This window comes from Apteryx mantelli, chromosome 9 (genome assembly GCF_036417845.1).
Source record: "Apteryx mantelli isolate bAptMan1 chromosome 9, bAptMan1.hap1, whole genome shotgun sequence".
Lineage (NCBI taxonomy): Eukaryota > Metazoa > Chordata > Aves > Apterygiformes > Apterygidae > Apteryx > Apteryx mantelli.
This window is the reverse complement of record NC_089986.1, coordinates 15290042-15307173: the sequence shown is the minus strand read 5'-3', so window position 1 is coordinate 15307173 and position 17132 is coordinate 15290042. Positions and strand designations below refer to the sequence as shown.

The following is a 17132-nucleotide window of genomic DNA, read 5'->3' as shown; positions in this document are numbered from 1 at the left end:
CTGGCACCTTATAATGCCTCCTGCGTGGAAAGGACCTGCATATGAATTCAGCTGACACAGGGTCCTCCCACAGTCATCAGCCAGCACAGGGAAACGGAATTCTTTCCTCCTTCCAAACCCGCTTTCCAAGGAAAAATGGACTGAACCCCTGAACCAATGAGACTGGGGCCCAACAGAGTCAGCAGAGCAATGCATCTCTGCGTGCTGACTTACGGCAGAACGTTGCGTTCCTCCACGCGGGGATCTTCACACCAAGCGACTGGCAAGCGTCCGCATAGGACTGCAAACTGTTGCACAGGACCTCGCGATCCAGCCCCAGCTCACACAGGTCATAAAGGCAGGTGTTGAAGTAACCGCTGGGGCTCAGCACAGCATGGCACAACTCAAACGGGCCGCTGGGGTCAGTGAGGAGTCCGCAGAAGAGGCTGCTGGCAATGACTTGCTTGTCCGTCTCGTTGCAGGCTGGGCTGGGATCTGGTCCGGGTGAGCAGCTGTGGAAAGGGAGGGAGAAGGGCCCCTGGGTTATCCGTGGGCTTCTCCTGGTGTCTCACCCTCCCCACCATGCCTGACACATGGACCTGACATGTCTGCCTGACACCAGACGCGCCGGGGGCCACGCACCTGCTATCGTTGGACACCTGCCAGCTGTTGCCCAGGCTGGTGGAGTCTGGCTCCAGCACCCCCTCCGGGTTCAGGAAGTCGTCTGCTGCCACCCCGTTGTAGTTCCCACACATGCCACAGACCTTCTGCCCAAAGGTGCTCGGGAGCGTCACCTCCACCCGATGCTTCCCGTCAAACTTCACTCTCAAGCCAAAGTCTGTTGAGACCACGGTGTAGAACCCACTGGACGAGACCTGCACGCCTGCTGATGGGGTGCAGGGCACAACCTCTTCCACTCCGTTGACCTGGAAGGACAGAAGCCAAGGCAGGGTTGCTGCAACCCATTTGGTACGGCTCTCTCTCCTCACACTGCCCCACCGTCGCTCCCCCTCGGGCTTACCGTCACCACTCCGCCCTTCCCCAGCCTTATCCGCTGGCCGGACACATCGACGTCCACGTACTGGACGTAGGACACGCGAGTGTTGCTTCCCCTGTGCTCGTTGGCTGCTTCCACGTTGAAGTAGGGCAGTGAGCTGTTGCTCTCGCACAGCTTGGAGAGGGTGTAGGTGCAGGTGCCCATGAAGTGGTGTAGTTGCTTGTCAAACGTGTGGTAGTGAGGGTCTCCCTCCACCACACAGGTCCCTGACAGAGGGAAGGCCAGAGGAAGCGTTCCATTAAACAGCTCCTGCCGCCTCTTCTCCCCTGCCCACCCTGCAAAAAGCACTGCAGCCCCATGACTGCTCTACTCTATTCACCTGAGCCTGGCACGGGTGTTGGTGTTGGAGTCCCTGTCGAAGATGGGGTGGTGCTGGGGCTTGGTGATGGTGTAGGCCCATCGCCTATGAGAGAGACAATGCACATGCAAACTCACTCCTCCCTCACAAGCTCCTTTCCAGGGCAGAAACGACACGGACTGCCTCAACAAGCAACAACTTTCCCTCAAGTCACCCTTCCCCACGCAGGAAACAAACCTGGGCAGTATCCCTTCTCGATGGACAGATCATCCAATGCTACATCGCTCCGGAAATCTTCGCCTCTCATACCCTCAAGGACAATCTAGGGAAAGGGTTGGTTTCCAGCATTAGCTCCAGTCGTATACATGAAGCGCCATTTCAAAGCACGGTCCGCCTCAGAGAGCAGTCAGAGCCCCTGCCCTACCTGCATGTTTCCTGTGCTGTGCACCGTGACCTCTCCCAAGTTCCATCTGTCCCCATGGTTCCCAGCACTGCTCCAGATCATCACTAGCTCTTCGTTCTCAGCCACGTACACCCGCAGGGCCATTTCTTCAGCCACTCCATACATGTGATACCAGAAGCGGAAGCAGTGCGGTCCTTCTGAACTGCACACCGGACTGACCAGCTGAGCCACAAAACCGGGGAAGGCATTGCTGCCTTGCAGGTAGATGTAGTGGCCGTCTGAAACAAAGCGCAAGCCACACTGACGTGCACCATCAAAACCGGACAAAGCACTCTGCAACAACCCAAGCACCGGCTCGGCAGCACCCCCTGCTGCCGCTCAAGGCAGGCGAGGGCGCGGAGCGCAAACAGATGTCACATCCTTCTCTAGCCACAAACACCCAGCCTTGAGTCTACCTACGGACCCTGCTCCCCGTGGGCAATGCCAGACGGACGGTTTCGGCTGGGAAACAGCATCACTTCCGTCTCTCCAAAGCATCGCCATAATCCTAGCCTGACTCGGCAGCTTTCAGACCCATTCATCATCGGTCTCTAGAGAAGCCAGCGTCTCCTGACAGACACCCATTCCTCTTCCCCTGAGAAGAGTCTGGCCATCAAGCTTTGCATTACTTCCTCCCTCCCACAGTAGATCCTTGCCTGCCCTGGCGGTACCACAGGCTGATTCTCAGGGCTGCAAGGCTTCCTAAAGCAAGGGCCTAGCCCTGGGGAAGGCTGCCACAAGCAGCTCTGGATCAAGCCCAGGAAGCCTGTGGCCTGTGTTTCCTGCCAGAAGAGGCTTCTCGCCCTCTCCCCAGGGATACCCCTCTGCCTGAAGGACCACCATGTACCAGCTGCTGTTCCTACCTCCTGTTGTGTGGTCATAGGAAGGGCCGGTATCTGGCGAGGGTGTTGGTCCTTTGTGCCTTATCCAGTCAATGCTGCTGGAGTCTGCCTGTACCCACTCACAGAAGTCAACGTCAAATGTGCAGGAGAAATTGCAGGCTGTAGGGGAAGCTGGATATGGTGCAGAAAGAAAAGCAGAATTTCTACAGTGAGGGCGGGGCCGCCTTCTCCCTGTGTCCTGGCAGGGCCACCTACATCCCTGGCATGCTCAGGGCCAGGCGAGGATGGCCAACTGAGTGGAAGCACGTGGTGCGCCAGCGTAGCAGAGGGAAAACTGCAGACAGACAGGCTGGCAAGCAAGGCTGTTCCCAGATTATCAGCTTCATCCTGGGTGTTCCAAGGTGTTCACTAATCAAGATTGCCTTCCTTCTCCCCCTCGCTTGTCCAGTTCTCCCTTCCTCTCTCCACCTCGCTGGTCCTGGGTGGTGCCTCGCTAAGCCTTACAGAAGGTAGCGCCTCAGCCATGGGCAGGATGTTACCAGTGACTGACTACAACTCTAGGACTTTTCTGACGGCCCCTTGCCAGCAGCACTTCATGTACAGAGGAGGGACAGTAGGCAGTACGGCCTTGACCACTCTGGCCTGGCAGCGCATTTCCATCCCACCAGCAACATTCGGGCAATGGCCTGCCTTCCCAGTGCTCAAGAAGCTGCTGTGCAGTTTCTGGAGAGGCCTACCCTGGCTAGGCCACTCCAGAGCCAAAGACAGGCAGCGCTGTGCAGAACGCTTTGGGCAGGACACGTGGGGGAACAGAGGTAAGGCCTGCGTGGACTGCCAGGCCGGAAAGGGTTGTGCCAACCCATCAGAGCTGCTGCGACACAGTGGGGCTCCTGGATCTTAACCCTGAGGCTTGTCTGCCCTAGAGCCAAGGGACAACTACTACTCACATCCACAGAGAACGTGCAGGGAGACTCTTACCGCTCCCTCTTGAATACAAACACCAACGGGACATTTACCACAGACAGTGCCAGCGCTCCAGTCTCCCAAAGTGACTCCTGCCTGGGTGCAGGCGGTAGCGTAGGCCTCCAGGTCATTGCACAGCTGCTCCGTGCTGCCGCCGGTGCCACACTGGTCATAGACGCAGCTCTCAAAGTACGATTTGGGCGGCAGAACCGCATGGCATGGCTGGAACGGGCCGCCAAGTTGCGTGAGGATTGCACACTGCTTGTTAGCTGCCTCCTCCTGGGAGGGGGAGCAGGACACAGGTGGGAAGGTGGCTGGGTCACACCTACAAAGCAGATGGATACCTCTGAGGTCACAGCAGCCTGTGAGCCCCAGCCACACCATTTCCTGACTTCTTCCCCATGCAAAGCCTCAGCCTTTGCAGCCCAGATCCCTTGCCAAGAAAACACACACACCCCCCTCCAGATTTCGTTTGCAAGGGTTAGGAACACGGCCCACAGTCACCATTCTCCTCTGCGGCATCAGGCAGACAAAAACAAACGGCTGAGACGGTTGGCACCCCCGCAGCTCGGGAAGAGCATCACGCCCACCCCCCGGACCACTCTCTTCGGGGTCAGGAACAGTGACTGTGCAGAGTGGGACGCAGGGCCCTGCACAGAGGTCACCAAGGACCCCAGAGCACAGCACCTACGTGGAGAAAGCACCGTGAACCCCAACCGCACGGTGGGGACCTGACACCAACTCCAGTGAGACAGCCCTCAGGGGAAAGGGGAGCAGCCACACGGCTGGAATCTATTTGCAGACAGGACATCCCAGAGGTGGGTGAAGCAGAGCGGGGCAGACACAGGAGCCGCAGGTCTGCTGCTCTGGAGCCTCCACCTGATCTTGCAGGCCTTCCCACAACTGCCTCCTCTCTGTGGGCTCGCTCCTGCCATTCCTGACCCTCCCTCCTTGTTCCACCCACAGCTGCCGTCTCCCAGGCTCCCCTTCATCTGTTATGCACGCTACAGGACAAGGACTCACGGCCAGTCATTGTCCGGCACCATCCAGCTGGCTCCAAAGTCATTGAAATCAGGCACTATCACCCCGTCGGGTCTCATGAAGTCGTCCTGCTGGCTCCCGGTGTACGTCCCACACAATCCACACAGCTTGCCCTTGTGCTTCTCAGACACCCTCACTAGGAGCTCCTGGTCCCCATTGAACTGCAGCTGCAGGCCCAGCCTGGTAGAAACTTGCACGTAGGAGCCACTCAGGGAAACGGTCACGCTGGGGATAGGAGAAGCAGGCAGGGAGGCCACAACACCATTGATCTGAATACGAGGTGGGGGGAGGGGAGAGAGAGAGAGAGAGAGAGAGAGAGAGAGAGAGAGAGAAACATAAAGAGGTGCCCTCCACTGAAAAGTCAGTGCTCTTCCCTGCCATGGTGCCAGGGCCCAGGGAGTCAGAAGCGCTGATGGCACGGGAAACCCTGCCCGGACGTACAAGGACAGCAGCTACTCTACATACGGTGCACACAAAGCTCAGGCAAGCAAGCAGAAAAGCTGTTGCTGTGCTTGCAGTCATATCCTCCCCACTCAGAGACCCGCCATGCTCTTCCACGAGCACGCCAGCAGGCTCAGGGAATATCGAGCACTTCTTGGGGACCCAAGAATTCAAGCTGATTTCCTGAAAGGAAACCGGGTGGGGAAAGCAACCAAGAAATGGTACTTTGGAAGACGGTTGTTCCCACGTCTAAACACGAGGGGCTTACGTAGACTGCCTTGTTCTTCTGCAGTGCGATGTGGAGGCCTTCCATGGACAGCGCCACAGAGTTAAGGGCTGTCCAGCTCTGGCTGCCCCGATGCTCATTGCGGGTGGTGACAGTGAACCCAACGGAGGAGTTGCCACAGCCCGTCACCACTGTGTAGTTGCAAGAGCCCTGGAAGTGGTGAAGCTTCCCATCGAAAGTGCTGTAATGCGGGTCTCCGTAGATGTGGCAGAGAGCAGTGCTGGCTGGGTAACAGCCCCTGTGGCCATTCTGGATCTTGCAGACCTCATCCTCACCACAGGACAACGCAGAGCAAACCATCTGGCCGTTGGCTTCACACCGGCACTGGCGAGTGCAGTTCTCGCTCACAAAGCGCTCGCCTTCCTGCAGGCAGAGAAACACAGAGCACCCGCGCATCAGGCAGGGAAACAGAGGAAAACAAGTCCCCTGGGAGGGGAGCAAGCTGGGGCAGGGCTTTCACTCACGCTGTAGTAGTTGCCCTCAAAGAGGCAGCCACAGTGGGCCTCGGGCACACAGGTGTCTCCGCTGAGCAAAAAGCCAGAGGTGCACGCACAGCCCTCCACACAGGGCTTGGAGCAGTTCTGTGGGGCTTGTCGGTCGAGGCAGGTGGCAGGACAGCCGGTCATGCAAGGGTCATAGTAGGTGTTGGCAGGGCACAGCAGGGCTGCAAGGGGATGAGGACAATTAGGACCAGAAAAGCCCTCAAGAACAATGGCTACTTTCTGGGAAAGGGAAGGCTAAAGAATTGGCGAGAAATGCTGTGGCCACAGGCTTGGCGCACAGGAGGTGACAAGTTTTCCTCCGGGAAATCCAAGGTAGGTACTCACGGCAGAAGGTGGCATTCCTCCAGGGAAGAAGAGTCACGCCCGCTGCCTGGCACGCGTCAGCATAGGCCTCCAGAGCACCGCACAGGACCTCCTGATTACCGTTCAGGGCGCAAAGGTCGTAGAGGCAGGTCTCAAAGTAGCTCTGGGGGTTGATCACGGCATGGCAGTTCTCAAAAGAGCCAGGCCTGGCGGTCAGCACGCCACAGAACCCGTCCGACTGGTAGAGCTTCTCCTCTTCTGCACTGCAGGGTGCGGGGGGCACGGGGACGCCGCAAGAGGGGTCGTCGTCTGGGACCTTCCAGCTCTCTCCCAGCGCGTTGGAGTCTGCGGCTTGCTGCCCGTCGGGCATCATGTAATCGTCCTGTCTCTCGCCGTTGAAGTTCCCGCACATGCCACAGGTCAGGTTGAAGTAGGTGGTGGGCACCTTCACCTCCACCGAGTGGTCGGCGTCATAGGACACTCTCAGGTTGAAGTCTGTCTCCAGGCTGATGTAGCGGCCGCTCCTGCTCACTGTGACGGCGCCTCCCGCTGCACTCACCGGCAGGGTCCGGCGCAGCCCGTTGACCTAGGGCAGACACACCCCAATGGGCCCTGGACTTGTGCGCAGCCTCCCTGAGGCCTCCCTCACGGGGAAAACAGGCCCCAGAACGCAGCACAGCACACCGGTGCCCACGCTCCCCTCACACGCGGGCACCTCTGAGGCTTGGCCAGCCCTGCCTTTTCCCTGCACTGCGCGGGGGCCTGTATTCTACACTGGCCACATTCCCTCTTTCCCTCTTCCTCCTCCAGCCCTTCCACAGTGGAAACACCGTGGAGACAGTGCCCCAGTGGTTTATGGGGAGCCCACCCGGGCCTGGGACAAAAGGGTCCGGTTCGGGCAAGACCCTGCCAAGAAAAGACACCCCCATCTTGCAGCCACACCACCCTCACGCCAGCCCAGCTCCCTACCAGCACTTGGCTCCGCTCGTTCTTGACGATTGCAATGCGTTCTCCATGCACCTCAACCAGGACTTCGCGCACGTAGGACACCCTGGGGTTCCCACGATGCTCGTTCTTGGCCTCAATATTGAAGTAGGGCAGGGAGGTGGCATTGGAGCACACTTTGGCCAGGGTGTAGGTGCAGTTCCCCATGAAGCTGTGCGTCACTTTGTCAAAGGTGTTGTAATGAGGGTCATTGTGAACATGGCAGATGCCGTAAGAGTACGGGAAGCAGTCGGGTTTCCCGTTCTGCACTCCACAGTACTGGCCTGCCGGGCAGGAGGCACTGGAGCACTGGACTTTGCTCCCCCGCCCTGGACACGTGCACTTCGAGGAGCAGGTGTTGTCCGTCCAGAACTCCGAGTTCACCGGGTAGTGCTGCCCGTTGTGCCAACACCCGCACTGCTGGCTGGGCACGCATCGCTCATTGTAGAGCAGGTACCCGCTGTCACACACACATCCCTCCACGCACGGCAGGCTGCAACTAGCAGGAGCCATAGGGTCAACACAGGTAGCAGGGCAGGCTGCAGCGCATGGCTCGTAGTGGCTGTTGGCAGGACACTCGATGGCTGTGGAGAGAAACGGAATACCAGGGAAATCGTCAGGATTCCTCCACACAGAGTCCTCTTAAGGTCAGCAAGCAGTAACTGCATATTTAGGAAACTAACTCCCACCGGCTGGCACCTTATAATGCCTCCTGCGTGGAAAGGACCTGCATATGAATTCAGCTGACACAGGGTCCTCCCACAGTCATCAGCCAGCACAGGGAAACGGAATTCTTTCCTCCTTCCAAACCCGCTTTCCAAGGAAAAATGGACTGAACCCCTGAACCAATGAGACTGGGGCCCAACAGAGTCAGCAGAGCAATGCATCTCTGCGTGCTGACTTACGGCAGAACGTTGCGTTCCTCCACGCGGGGATCTTCACACCAAGCGACTGGCAAGCGTCCGCATAGGACTGCAAACTGTTGCACAGGACCTCGCGATCCAGCCCCAGCTCACACAGGTCATAAAGGCAGGTGTTGAAGTAACCGCTGGGGCTCAGCACAGCATGGCACAACTCAAACGGGCCGCTGGGGTCAGTGAGGAGTCCGCAGAAGAGGCTGCTGGCAATGACTTGCTTGTCCGTCTCGTTGCAGGCTGGGCTGGGATCTGGTCCGGGTGAGCAGCTGTGGAAAGGGAGGGAGAAGGGCCCCTGGGTTATCCGTGGGCTTCTCCTGGTGTCTCACCCTCCCCACCATGCCTGACACATGGACCTGACATGTCTGCCTGACACCAGACGCGCCGGGGGCCACGCACCTGCTATCGTTGGACACCTGCCAGCTGTTGCCCAGGCTGGTGGAGTCTGGCTCCAGCACCCCCTCCGGGTTCAGGAAGTCGTCTGCTGCCACCCCGTTGTAGTTCCCACACATGCCACAGACCTTCTGCCCAAAGGTGCTCGGGAGCGTCACCTCCACCCGATGCTTCCCGTCAAACTTCACTCTCAAGCCAAAGTCTGTTGAGACCACGGTGTAGAACCCACTGGACGAGACCTGCACGCCTGCTGATGGGGTGCAGGGCACAACCTCTTCCACTCCGTTGACCTGGAAGGACAGAAGCCAAGGCAGGGTTGCTGCAACCCATTTGGTACGGCTCTCTCTCCTCACACTGCCCCACCGTCGCTCCCCCTCGGGCTTACCGTCACCACTCCGCCCTTCCCCAGCCTTATCCGCTGGCCGGACACATCGACGTCCACGTACTGGACGTAGGACACGCGAGTGTTGCTTCCCCTGTGCTCGTTGGCTGCTTCCACGTTGAAGTAGGGCAGTGAGCTGTTGCTCTCGCACAGCTTGGAGAGGGTGTAGGTGCAGGTGCCCATGAAGTGGTGTAGTTGCTTGTCAAACGTGTGGTAGTGAGGGTCTCCCTCCACCACACAGGTCCCTGACAGAGGGAAGGCCAGAGGAAGCGTTCCATTAAACAGCTCCTGCCGCCTCTTCTCCCCTGCCCACCCTGCAAAAAGCACTGCAGCCCCATGACTGCTCTACTCTATTCACCTGAGCCTGGCACGGGTGTTGGTGTTGGAGTCCCTGTCGAAGATGGGGTGGTGCTGGGGCTTGGTGATGGTGTAGGCCCATCGCCTATGAGAGAGACAATGCACATGCAAACTCACTCCTCCCTCACAAGCTCCTTTCCAGGGCAGAAACGACACGGACTGCCTCAACAAGCAACAACTTTCCCTCAAGTCACCCTTCCCCACGCAGGAAACAAACCTGGGCAGTATCCCTTCTCGATGGACAGATCATCCAATGCTACATCGCTCCGGAAATCTTCGCCTCTCATACCCTCAAGGACAATCTAGGGAAAGGGTTGGTTTCCAGCATTAGCTCCAGTCGTATACATGAAGCGCCATTTCAAAGCACGGTCCGCCTCAGAGAGCAGTCAGAGCCCCTGCCCTACCTGCATGTTTCCTGTGCTGTGCACCGTGACCTCTCCCAAGTTCCATCTGTCCCCATGGTTCCCAGCACTGCTCCAGATCATCACTAGCTCTTCGTTCTCAGCCACGTACACCCGCAGGGCCATTTCTTCAGCCACTCCATACATGTGATACCAGAAGCGGAAGCAGTGCGGTCCTTCTGAACTGCACACCGGACTGACCAGCTGAGCCACAAAACCGGGGAAGGCATTGCTGCCTTGCAGGTAGATGTAGTGGCCGTCTGAAACAAAGCGCAAGCCACACTGACGTGCACCATCAAAACCGGACAAAGCACTCTGCAACAACCCAAGCACCGGCTCGGCAGCACCCCCTGCTGCCGCTCAAGGCAGGCGAGGGCGCGGAGCGCAAACAGATGTCACATCCTTCTCTAGCCACAAACACCCAGCCTTGAGTCTACCTACGGACCCTGCTCCCCGTGGGCAATGCCAGACGGACGGTTTCGGCTGGGAAACAGCATCACTTCCGTCTCTCCAAAGCATCGCCATAATCCTAGCCTGACTCGGCAGCTTTCAGACCCATTCATCATCGGTCTCTAGAGAAGCCAGCGTCTCCTGACAGACACCCATTCCTCTTCCCCTGAGAAGAGTCTGGCCATCAAGCTTTGCATTACTTCCTCCCTCCCACAGTAGATCCTTGCCTGCCCTGGCGGTACCACAGGCTGATTCTCAGGGCTGCAAGGCTTCCTAAAGCAAGGGCCTAGCCCTGGGGAAGGCTGCCACAAGCAGCTCTGGATCAAGCCCAGGAAGCCTGTGGCCTGTGTTTCCTGCCAGAAGAGGCTTCTCGCCCTCTCCCCAGGGATACCCCTCTGCCTGAAGGACCACCATGTACCAGCTGCTGTTCCTACCTCCTGTTGTGTGGTCATAGGAAGGGCCGGTATCTGGCGAGGGTGTTGGTCCTTTGTGCCTTATCCAGTCAATGCTGCTGGAGTCTGCCTGTACCCACTCACAGAAGTCAACGTCAAATGTGCAGGAGAAATTGCAGGCTGTAGGGGAAGCTGGATATGGTGCAGAAAGAAAAGCAGAATTTCTACAGTGAGGGCGGGGCCGCCTTCTCCCTGTGTCCTGGCAGGGCCACCTACATCCCTGGCATGCTCAGGGCCAGGCGAGGATGGCCAACTGAGTGGAAGCACGTGGTGCGCCAGCGTAGCAGAGGGAAAACTGCAGACAGACAGGCTGGCAAGCAAGGCTGTTCCCAGATTATCAGCTTCATCCTGGGTGTTCCAAGGTGTTCACTAATCAAGATTGCCTTCCTTCTCCCCCTCGCTTGTCCAGTTCTCCCTTCCTCTCTCCACCTCGCTGGTCCTGGGTGGTGCCTCGCTAAGCCTTACAGAAGGTAGCGCCTCAGCCATGGGCAGGATGTTACCAGTGACTGACTACAACTCTAGGACTTTTCTGACGGCCCCTTGCCAGCAGCACTTCATGTACAGAGGAGGGACAGTAGGCAGTACGGCCTTGACCACTCTGGCCTGGCAGCGCATTTCCATCCCACCAGCAACATTCGGGCAATGGCCTGCCTTCCCAGTGCTCAAGAAGCTGCTGTGCAGTTTCTGGAGAGGCCTACCCTGGCTAGGCCACTCCAGAGCCAAAGACAGGCAGCGCTGTGCAGAACGCTTTGGGCAGGACACGTGGGGGAACAGAGGTAAGGCCTGCGTGGACTGCCAGGCCGGAAAGGGTTGTGCCAACCCATCAGAGCTGCTGCGACACAGTGGGGCTCCTGGATCTTAACCCTGAGGCTTGTCTGCCCTAGAGCCAAGGGACAACTACTACTCACATCCACAGAGAACGTGCAGGGAGACTCTTACCGCTCCCTCTTGAATACAAACACCAACGGGACATTTACCACAGACAGTGCCAGCGCTCCAGTCTCCCAAAGTGACTCCTGCCTGGGTGCAGGCGGTAGCGTAGGCCTCCAGGTCATTGCACAGCTGCTCCGTGCTGCCGCCGGTGCCACACTGGTCATAGACGCAGCTCTCAAAGTACGATTTGGGCGGCAGAACCGCATGGCATGGCTGGAACGGGCCGCCAAGTTGCGTGAGGATTGCACACTGCTTGTTAGCTGCCTCCTCCTGGGAGGGGGAGCAGGACACAGGTGGGAAGGTGGCTGGGTCACACCTACAAAGCAGATGGATACCTCTGAGGTCACAGCAGCCTGTGAGCCCCAGACACACCATTTCCTGACTTCTTCCCCATGCAAAGCCTCAGCCTTTGCAGCCCAGATCCCTTGCCAAGAAAACACACACACCCCCCTCCAGATTTCGTTTGCAAGGGTTAGGAACACGGCCCACAGTCACCATTCTCCTCTGCGGCATCAGGCAGACAAAAACAAACGGCTGAGACGGTTGGCACCCCCGCAGCTCGGGAAGAGCATCACGCCCACCCCCCGGACCACTCTCTTCGGGGTCAGGAACAGTGACTGTGCAGAGTGGGACGCAGGGCCCTGCACAGAGGTCACCAAGGACCCCAGAGCACAGCACCTACGTGGAGAAAGCACCGTGAACCCCAACCGCACGGTGGGGACCTGACACCAACTCCAGTGAGACAGCCCTCAGGGGAAAGGGGAGCAGCCACACGGCTGGAATCTATTTGCAGACAGGACATCCCAGAGGTGGGTGAAGCAGAGCGGGGCAGACACAGGAGCCGCAGGTCTGCTGCTCTGGAGCCTCCACCTGATCTTGCAGGCCTTCCCACAACTGCCTCCTCTCTGTGGGCTCGCTCCTGCCATTCCTGACCCTCCCTCCTTGTTCCACCCACAGCTGCCGTCTCCCAGGCTCCCCTTCATCTGTTATGCACGCTACAGGACAAGGACTCACGGCCAGTCATTGTCCGGCACCATCCAGCTGGCTCCAAAGTCATTGAAATCAGGCACTATCACCCCGTCGGGTCTCATGAAGTCGTCCTGCTGGCTCCCGGTGTACGTCCCACACAATCCACACAGCTTGCCCTTGTGCTTCTCAGACACCCTCACTAGGAGCTCCTGGTCCCCATTGAACTGCAGCTGCAGGCCCAGCCTGGTAGAAACTTGCACGTAGGAGCCACTCAGGGAAACGGTCACGCTGGGGATAGGAGAAGCAGGCAGGGAGGCCACAACACCATTGATCTGAATACGAGGTGGGGGGAGGGGAGAGAGAGAGAGAGAGAGAGAGAGAGAGAGAGAGAGAGAGAAACATAAAGAGGTGCCCTCCACTGAAAAGTCAGTGCTCTTCCCTGCCATGGTGCCAGGGCCCAGGGAGTCAGAAGCGCTGATGGCACGGGAAACCCTGCCCGGACGTACAAGGACAGCAGCTACTCTACATACGGTGCACACAAAGCTCAGGCAAGCAAGCAGAAAAGCTGTTGCTGTGCTTGCAGTCATATCCTCCCCACTCAGAGACCCGCCATGCTCTTCCACGAGCACGCCAGCAGGCTCAGGGAATATCGAGCACTTCTTGGGGACCCAAGAATTCAAGCTGATTTCCTGAAAGGAAACCGGGTGGGGAAAGCAACCAAGAAATGGTACTTTGGAAGACGGTTGTTCCCACGTCTAAACACGAGGGGCTTACGTAGACTGCCTTGTTCTTCTGCAGTGCGATGTGGAGGCCTTCCATGGACAGCGCCACAGAGTTAAGGGCTGTCCAGCTCTGGCTGCCCCGATGCTCATTGCGGGTGGTGACAGTGAACCCAACGGAGGAGTTGCCACAGCCCGTCACCACTGTGTAGTTGCAAGAGCCCTGGAAGTGGTGAAGCTTCCCATCGAAAGTGCTGTAATGCGGGTCTCCGTAGATGTGGCAGAGAGCAGTGCTGGCTGGGTAACAGCCCCTGTGGCCATTCTGGATCTTGCAGACCTCATCCTCACCACAGGACAACGCAGAGCAAACCATCTGGCCGTTGGCTTCACACCGGCACTGGCGAGTGCAGTTCTCGCTCACAAAGCGCTCGCCTTCCTGCAGGCAGAGAAACACAGAGCACCCGCGCATCAGGCAGGGAAACAGAGGAAAACAAGTCCCCTGGGAGGGGAGCAAGCTGGGGCAGGGCTTTCACTCACGCTGTAGTAGTTGCCCTCAAAGAGGCAGCCACAGTGGGCCTCGGGCACACAGGTGTCTCCGCTGAGCAAAAAGCCAGAGGTGCACGCACAGCCCTCCACACAGGGCTTGGAGCAGTTCTGTGGGGCTTGTCGGTCGAGGCAGGTGGCAGGACAGCCGGTCATGCAAGGGTCATAGTAGGTGTTGGCAGGGCACAGCAGGGCTGCAAGGGGATGAGGACAATTAGGACCAGAAAAGCCCTCAAGAACAATGGCTACTTTCTGGGAAAGGGAAGGCTAAAGAATTGGCGAGAAATGCTGTGGCCACAGGCTTGGCGCACAGGAGGTGACAAGTTTTCCTCCGGGAAATCCAAGGTAGGTACTCACGGCAGAAGGTGGCATTCCTCCAGGGAAGAAGAGTCACGCCCGCTGCCTGGCACGCGTCAGCATAGGCCTCCAGAGCACCGCACAGGACCTCCTGATTACCGTTCAGGGCGCAAAGGTCGTAGAGGCAGGTCTCAAAGTAGCTCTGGGGGTTGATCACGGCATGGCAGTTCTCAAAAGAGCCAGGCCTGGCGGTCAGCACGCCACAGAACCCGTCCGACTGGTAGAGCTTCTCCTCTTCTGCACTGCAGGGTGCGGGGGGCACGGGGACGCCGCAAGAGGGGTCGTCGTCTGGGACCTTCCAGCTCTCTCCCAGCGCGTTGGAGTCTGCGGCTTGCTGCCCGTCGGGCATCATGTAATCGTCCTGTCTCTCGCCGTTGAAGTTCCCGCACATGCCACAGGTCAGGTTGAAGTAGGTGGTGGGCACCTTCACCTCCACCGAGTGGTCGGCGTCATAGGACACTCTCAGGTTGAAGTCTGTCTCCAGGCTGATGTAGCGGCCGCTCCTGCTCACTGTGACGGCGCCTCCCGCTGCACTCACCGGCAGGGTCCGGCGCAGCCCGTTGACCTAGGGCAGACACACCCCAATGGGCCCTGGACTTGTGCGCAGCCTCCCTGAGGCCTCCCTCACGGGGAAAACAGGCCCCAGAACGCAGCACAGCACACCGGTGCCCACGCTCCCCTCACACGCGGGCACCTCTGAGGCTTGGCCAGCCCTGCCTTTTCCCTGCACTGCGCGGGGGCCTGTATTCTACACTGGCCACATTCCCTCTTTCCCTCTTCCTCCTCCAGCCCTTCCACAGTGGAAACACCGTGGAGACAGTGCCCCAGTGGTTTATGGGGAGCCCACCCGGGCCTGGGACAAAAGGGTCCGGTTCGGGCAAGACCCTGCCAAGAAAAGACACCCCCATCTTGCAGCCACACCACCCTCACGCCAGCCCAGCTCCCTACCAGCACTTGGCTCCGCTCGTTCTTGACGATTGCAATGCGTTCTCCATGCACCTCAACCAGGACTTCGCGCACGTAGGACACCCTGGGGTTCCCACGATGCTCGTTCTTGGCCTCAATATTGAAGTAGGGCAGGGAGGTGGCATTGGAGCACACTTTGGCCAGGGTGTAGGTGCAGTTCCCCATGAAGCTGTGCGTCACTTTGTCAAAGGTGTTGTAATGAGGGTCATTGTGAACATGGCAGATGCCGTAAGAGTACGGGAAGCAGTCGGGTTTCCCGTTCTGCACTCCACAGTACTGGCCTGCCGGGCAGGAGGCACTGGAGCACTGGACTTTGCTCCCCCGCCCTGGACACGTGCACTTCGAGGAGCAGGTGTTGTCCGTCCAGAACTCCGAGTTCACCGGGTAGTGCTGCCCGTTGTGCCAACACCCGCACTGCTGGCTGGGCACGCATCGCTCATTGTAGAGCAGGTACCCGCTGTCACACACACATCCCTCCACGCACGGCAGGCTGCAACTAGCAGGAGCCATAGGGTCAACACAGGTAGCAGGGCAGGCTGCAGCGCATGGCTCGTAGTGGCTGTTGGCAGGACACTCGATGGCTGTGGAGAGAAACGGAATACCAGGGAAATCGTCAGGATTCCTCCACACAGAGTCCTCTTAAGGTCAGCAAGCAGTAACTGCATATTTAGGAAACTAACTCCCACCGGCTGGCACCTTATAATGCCTCCTGCGTGGAAAGGACCTGCATATGAATTCAGCTGACACAGGGTCCTCCCACAGTCATCAGCCAGCACAGGGAAACGGAATTCTTTCCTCCTTCCAAACCCGCTTTCCAAGGAAAAATGGACTGAACCCCTGAACCAATGAGACTGGGGCCCAACAGAGTCAGCAGAGCAATGCATCTCTGCGTGCTGACTTACGGCAGAACGTTGCGTTCCTCCACGCGGGGATCTTCACACCAAGCGACTGGCAAGCGTCCGCATAGGACTGCAAACTGTTGCACAGGACCTCGCGATCCAGCCCCAGCTCACACAGGTCATAAAGGCAGGTGTTGAAATAACCGCTGGGGCTCAGCACAGCATGGCACAACTCAAACGGGCCGCTGGGGTCAGTGAGGAGTCCGCAGAAGAGGCTGCTGGCAATGACTTGCTTGTCCGTCTCGTTGCAGGCTGGGCTGGGATCTGGTCCGGGTGAGCAGCTGTGGAAAGGGAGGGAGAAGGGCCCCTGGGTTATCCGTGGGCTTCTCCTGGTGTCTCACCCTCCCCACCATGCCTGACACATGGACCTGACATGTCTGCCTGACACCAGACGCGCCGGGGGCCACGCACCTGCTATCGTTGGACACCTGCCAGCTGTTGCCCAGGCTGGTGGAGTCTGGCTCCAGCACCCCCTCCGGGTTCAGGAAGTCGTCTGCTGCCACCCCGTTGTAGTTCCCACACATGCCACAGACCTTCTGCCCAAAGGTGCTCGGGAGCGTCACCTCCACCCGATGCTTCCCGTCAAACTTCACTCTCAAGCCAAAGTCTGTTGAGACCACGGTGTAGAACCCACTGGACGAGACCTGCACGCCTGCTGATGGGGTGCAGGGCACAACCTCTTCCACTCCGTTGACCTGGAAGGACAGAAGCCAAGGCAGGGTTGCTGCAACCCATTTGGTACGGCTCTCTCTCCTCACACTGCCCCACCGTCGCTCCCCCTCGGGCTTACCGTCACCACTCCGCCCTTCCCCAGCCTTATCCGCTGGCCGGACACATCGACGTCCACGTACTGGACGTAGGACACGCGAGTGTTGCTTCCCCTGTGCTCGTTGGCTGCTTCCACGTTGAAGTAGGGCAGTGAGCTGTTGCTCTCGCACAGCTTGGAGAGGGTGTAGGTGCAGGTGCCCATGAAGTGGTGTAGTTGCTTGTCAAACGTGTGGTAGTGAGGGTCTCCCTCCACCACACAGGTCCCTGACAGAGGGAAGGCCAGAGGAAGCGTTCCATTAAACAGCTCCTGCCGCCTCTTCTCCCCTGCCCACCCTGCAAAAAGCACTGCAGCCCCATGACTGCTCTACTCTATTCACCTGAGCCTGGCACGGGTGTTGGTGTTGGAGTCCCTGTCGAAGATGGGGTGGTGCTGGGGCTTGGTGATGGTGTAGGCCCATCGCCTATGAGAGAGACAATGCACATGCAAACT

General features: G+C 58.6%; 2 protein-coding genes across 2 annotated transcripts in view; both read right to left on the bottom strand.

Annotated features, from left to right (window-relative positions):
• LOC106498380 (IgGFc-binding protein-like) overlaps window positions 1–13578 on the bottom strand; it is a 45146-nt gene extending 31568 nt beyond the window's left edge. The window contains exons 1-20 of the mRNA XM_067302183.1: window positions 13165–13578; window positions 12436–12722; window positions 11466–11737; window positions 10471–10608; window positions 9590–9846; window positions 9475–9487; window positions 8832–9073; window positions 8575–8736; window positions 8045–8213; window positions 7125–7723; window positions 6177–6741; window positions 5814–6013; window positions 5332–5712; window positions 4605–4891; window positions 3635–3906; window positions 1759–1934; window positions 1644–1656; window positions 1001–1242; window positions 744–905; window positions 214–382 (exon numbers count right to left, since the gene is read on the bottom strand). Of these exons, the coding sequence (XP_067158284.1) occupies window positions 214–382; window positions 744–905; window positions 1001–1242; window positions 1644–1656; window positions 1759–1934; window positions 3635–3906; window positions 4605–4891; window positions 5332–5712; window positions 5814–6013; window positions 6177–6741; window positions 7125–7723; window positions 8045–8213; window positions 8575–8736; window positions 8832–9073; window positions 9475–9487; window positions 9590–9846; window positions 10471–10608; window positions 11466–11737; window positions 12436–12722; window positions 13165–13578 (5020 nt within the window). The remainder of the gene's footprint in view (window positions 1–213; window positions 383–743; window positions 906–1000; window positions 1243–1643; window positions 1657–1758; window positions 1935–3634; window positions 3907–4604; window positions 4892–5331; window positions 5713–5813; window positions 6014–6176; window positions 6742–7124; window positions 7724–8044; window positions 8214–8574; window positions 8737–8831; window positions 9074–9474; window positions 9488–9589; window positions 9847–10470; window positions 10609–11465; window positions 11738–12435; window positions 12723–13164) is intronic.
• On the bottom strand, window positions 13578–16844 carry LOC136992643 (IgGFc-binding protein-like). Its single transcript, XM_067302182.1, has 6 exons — window positions 16665–16844; window positions 16286–16569; window positions 15878–16155; window positions 14958–15556; window positions 14010–14574; window positions 13578–13846 (listed from the first exon to the last, which is right to left on the bottom strand). Exons 1-6 carry the CDS (start codon window positions 16842–16844, stop codon window positions 13578–13580), a joined length of 2175 nt encoding a protein of 724 aa, XP_067158283.1.
• Between the last annotated feature and the right edge of the window lie 288 nt (window positions 16845–17132).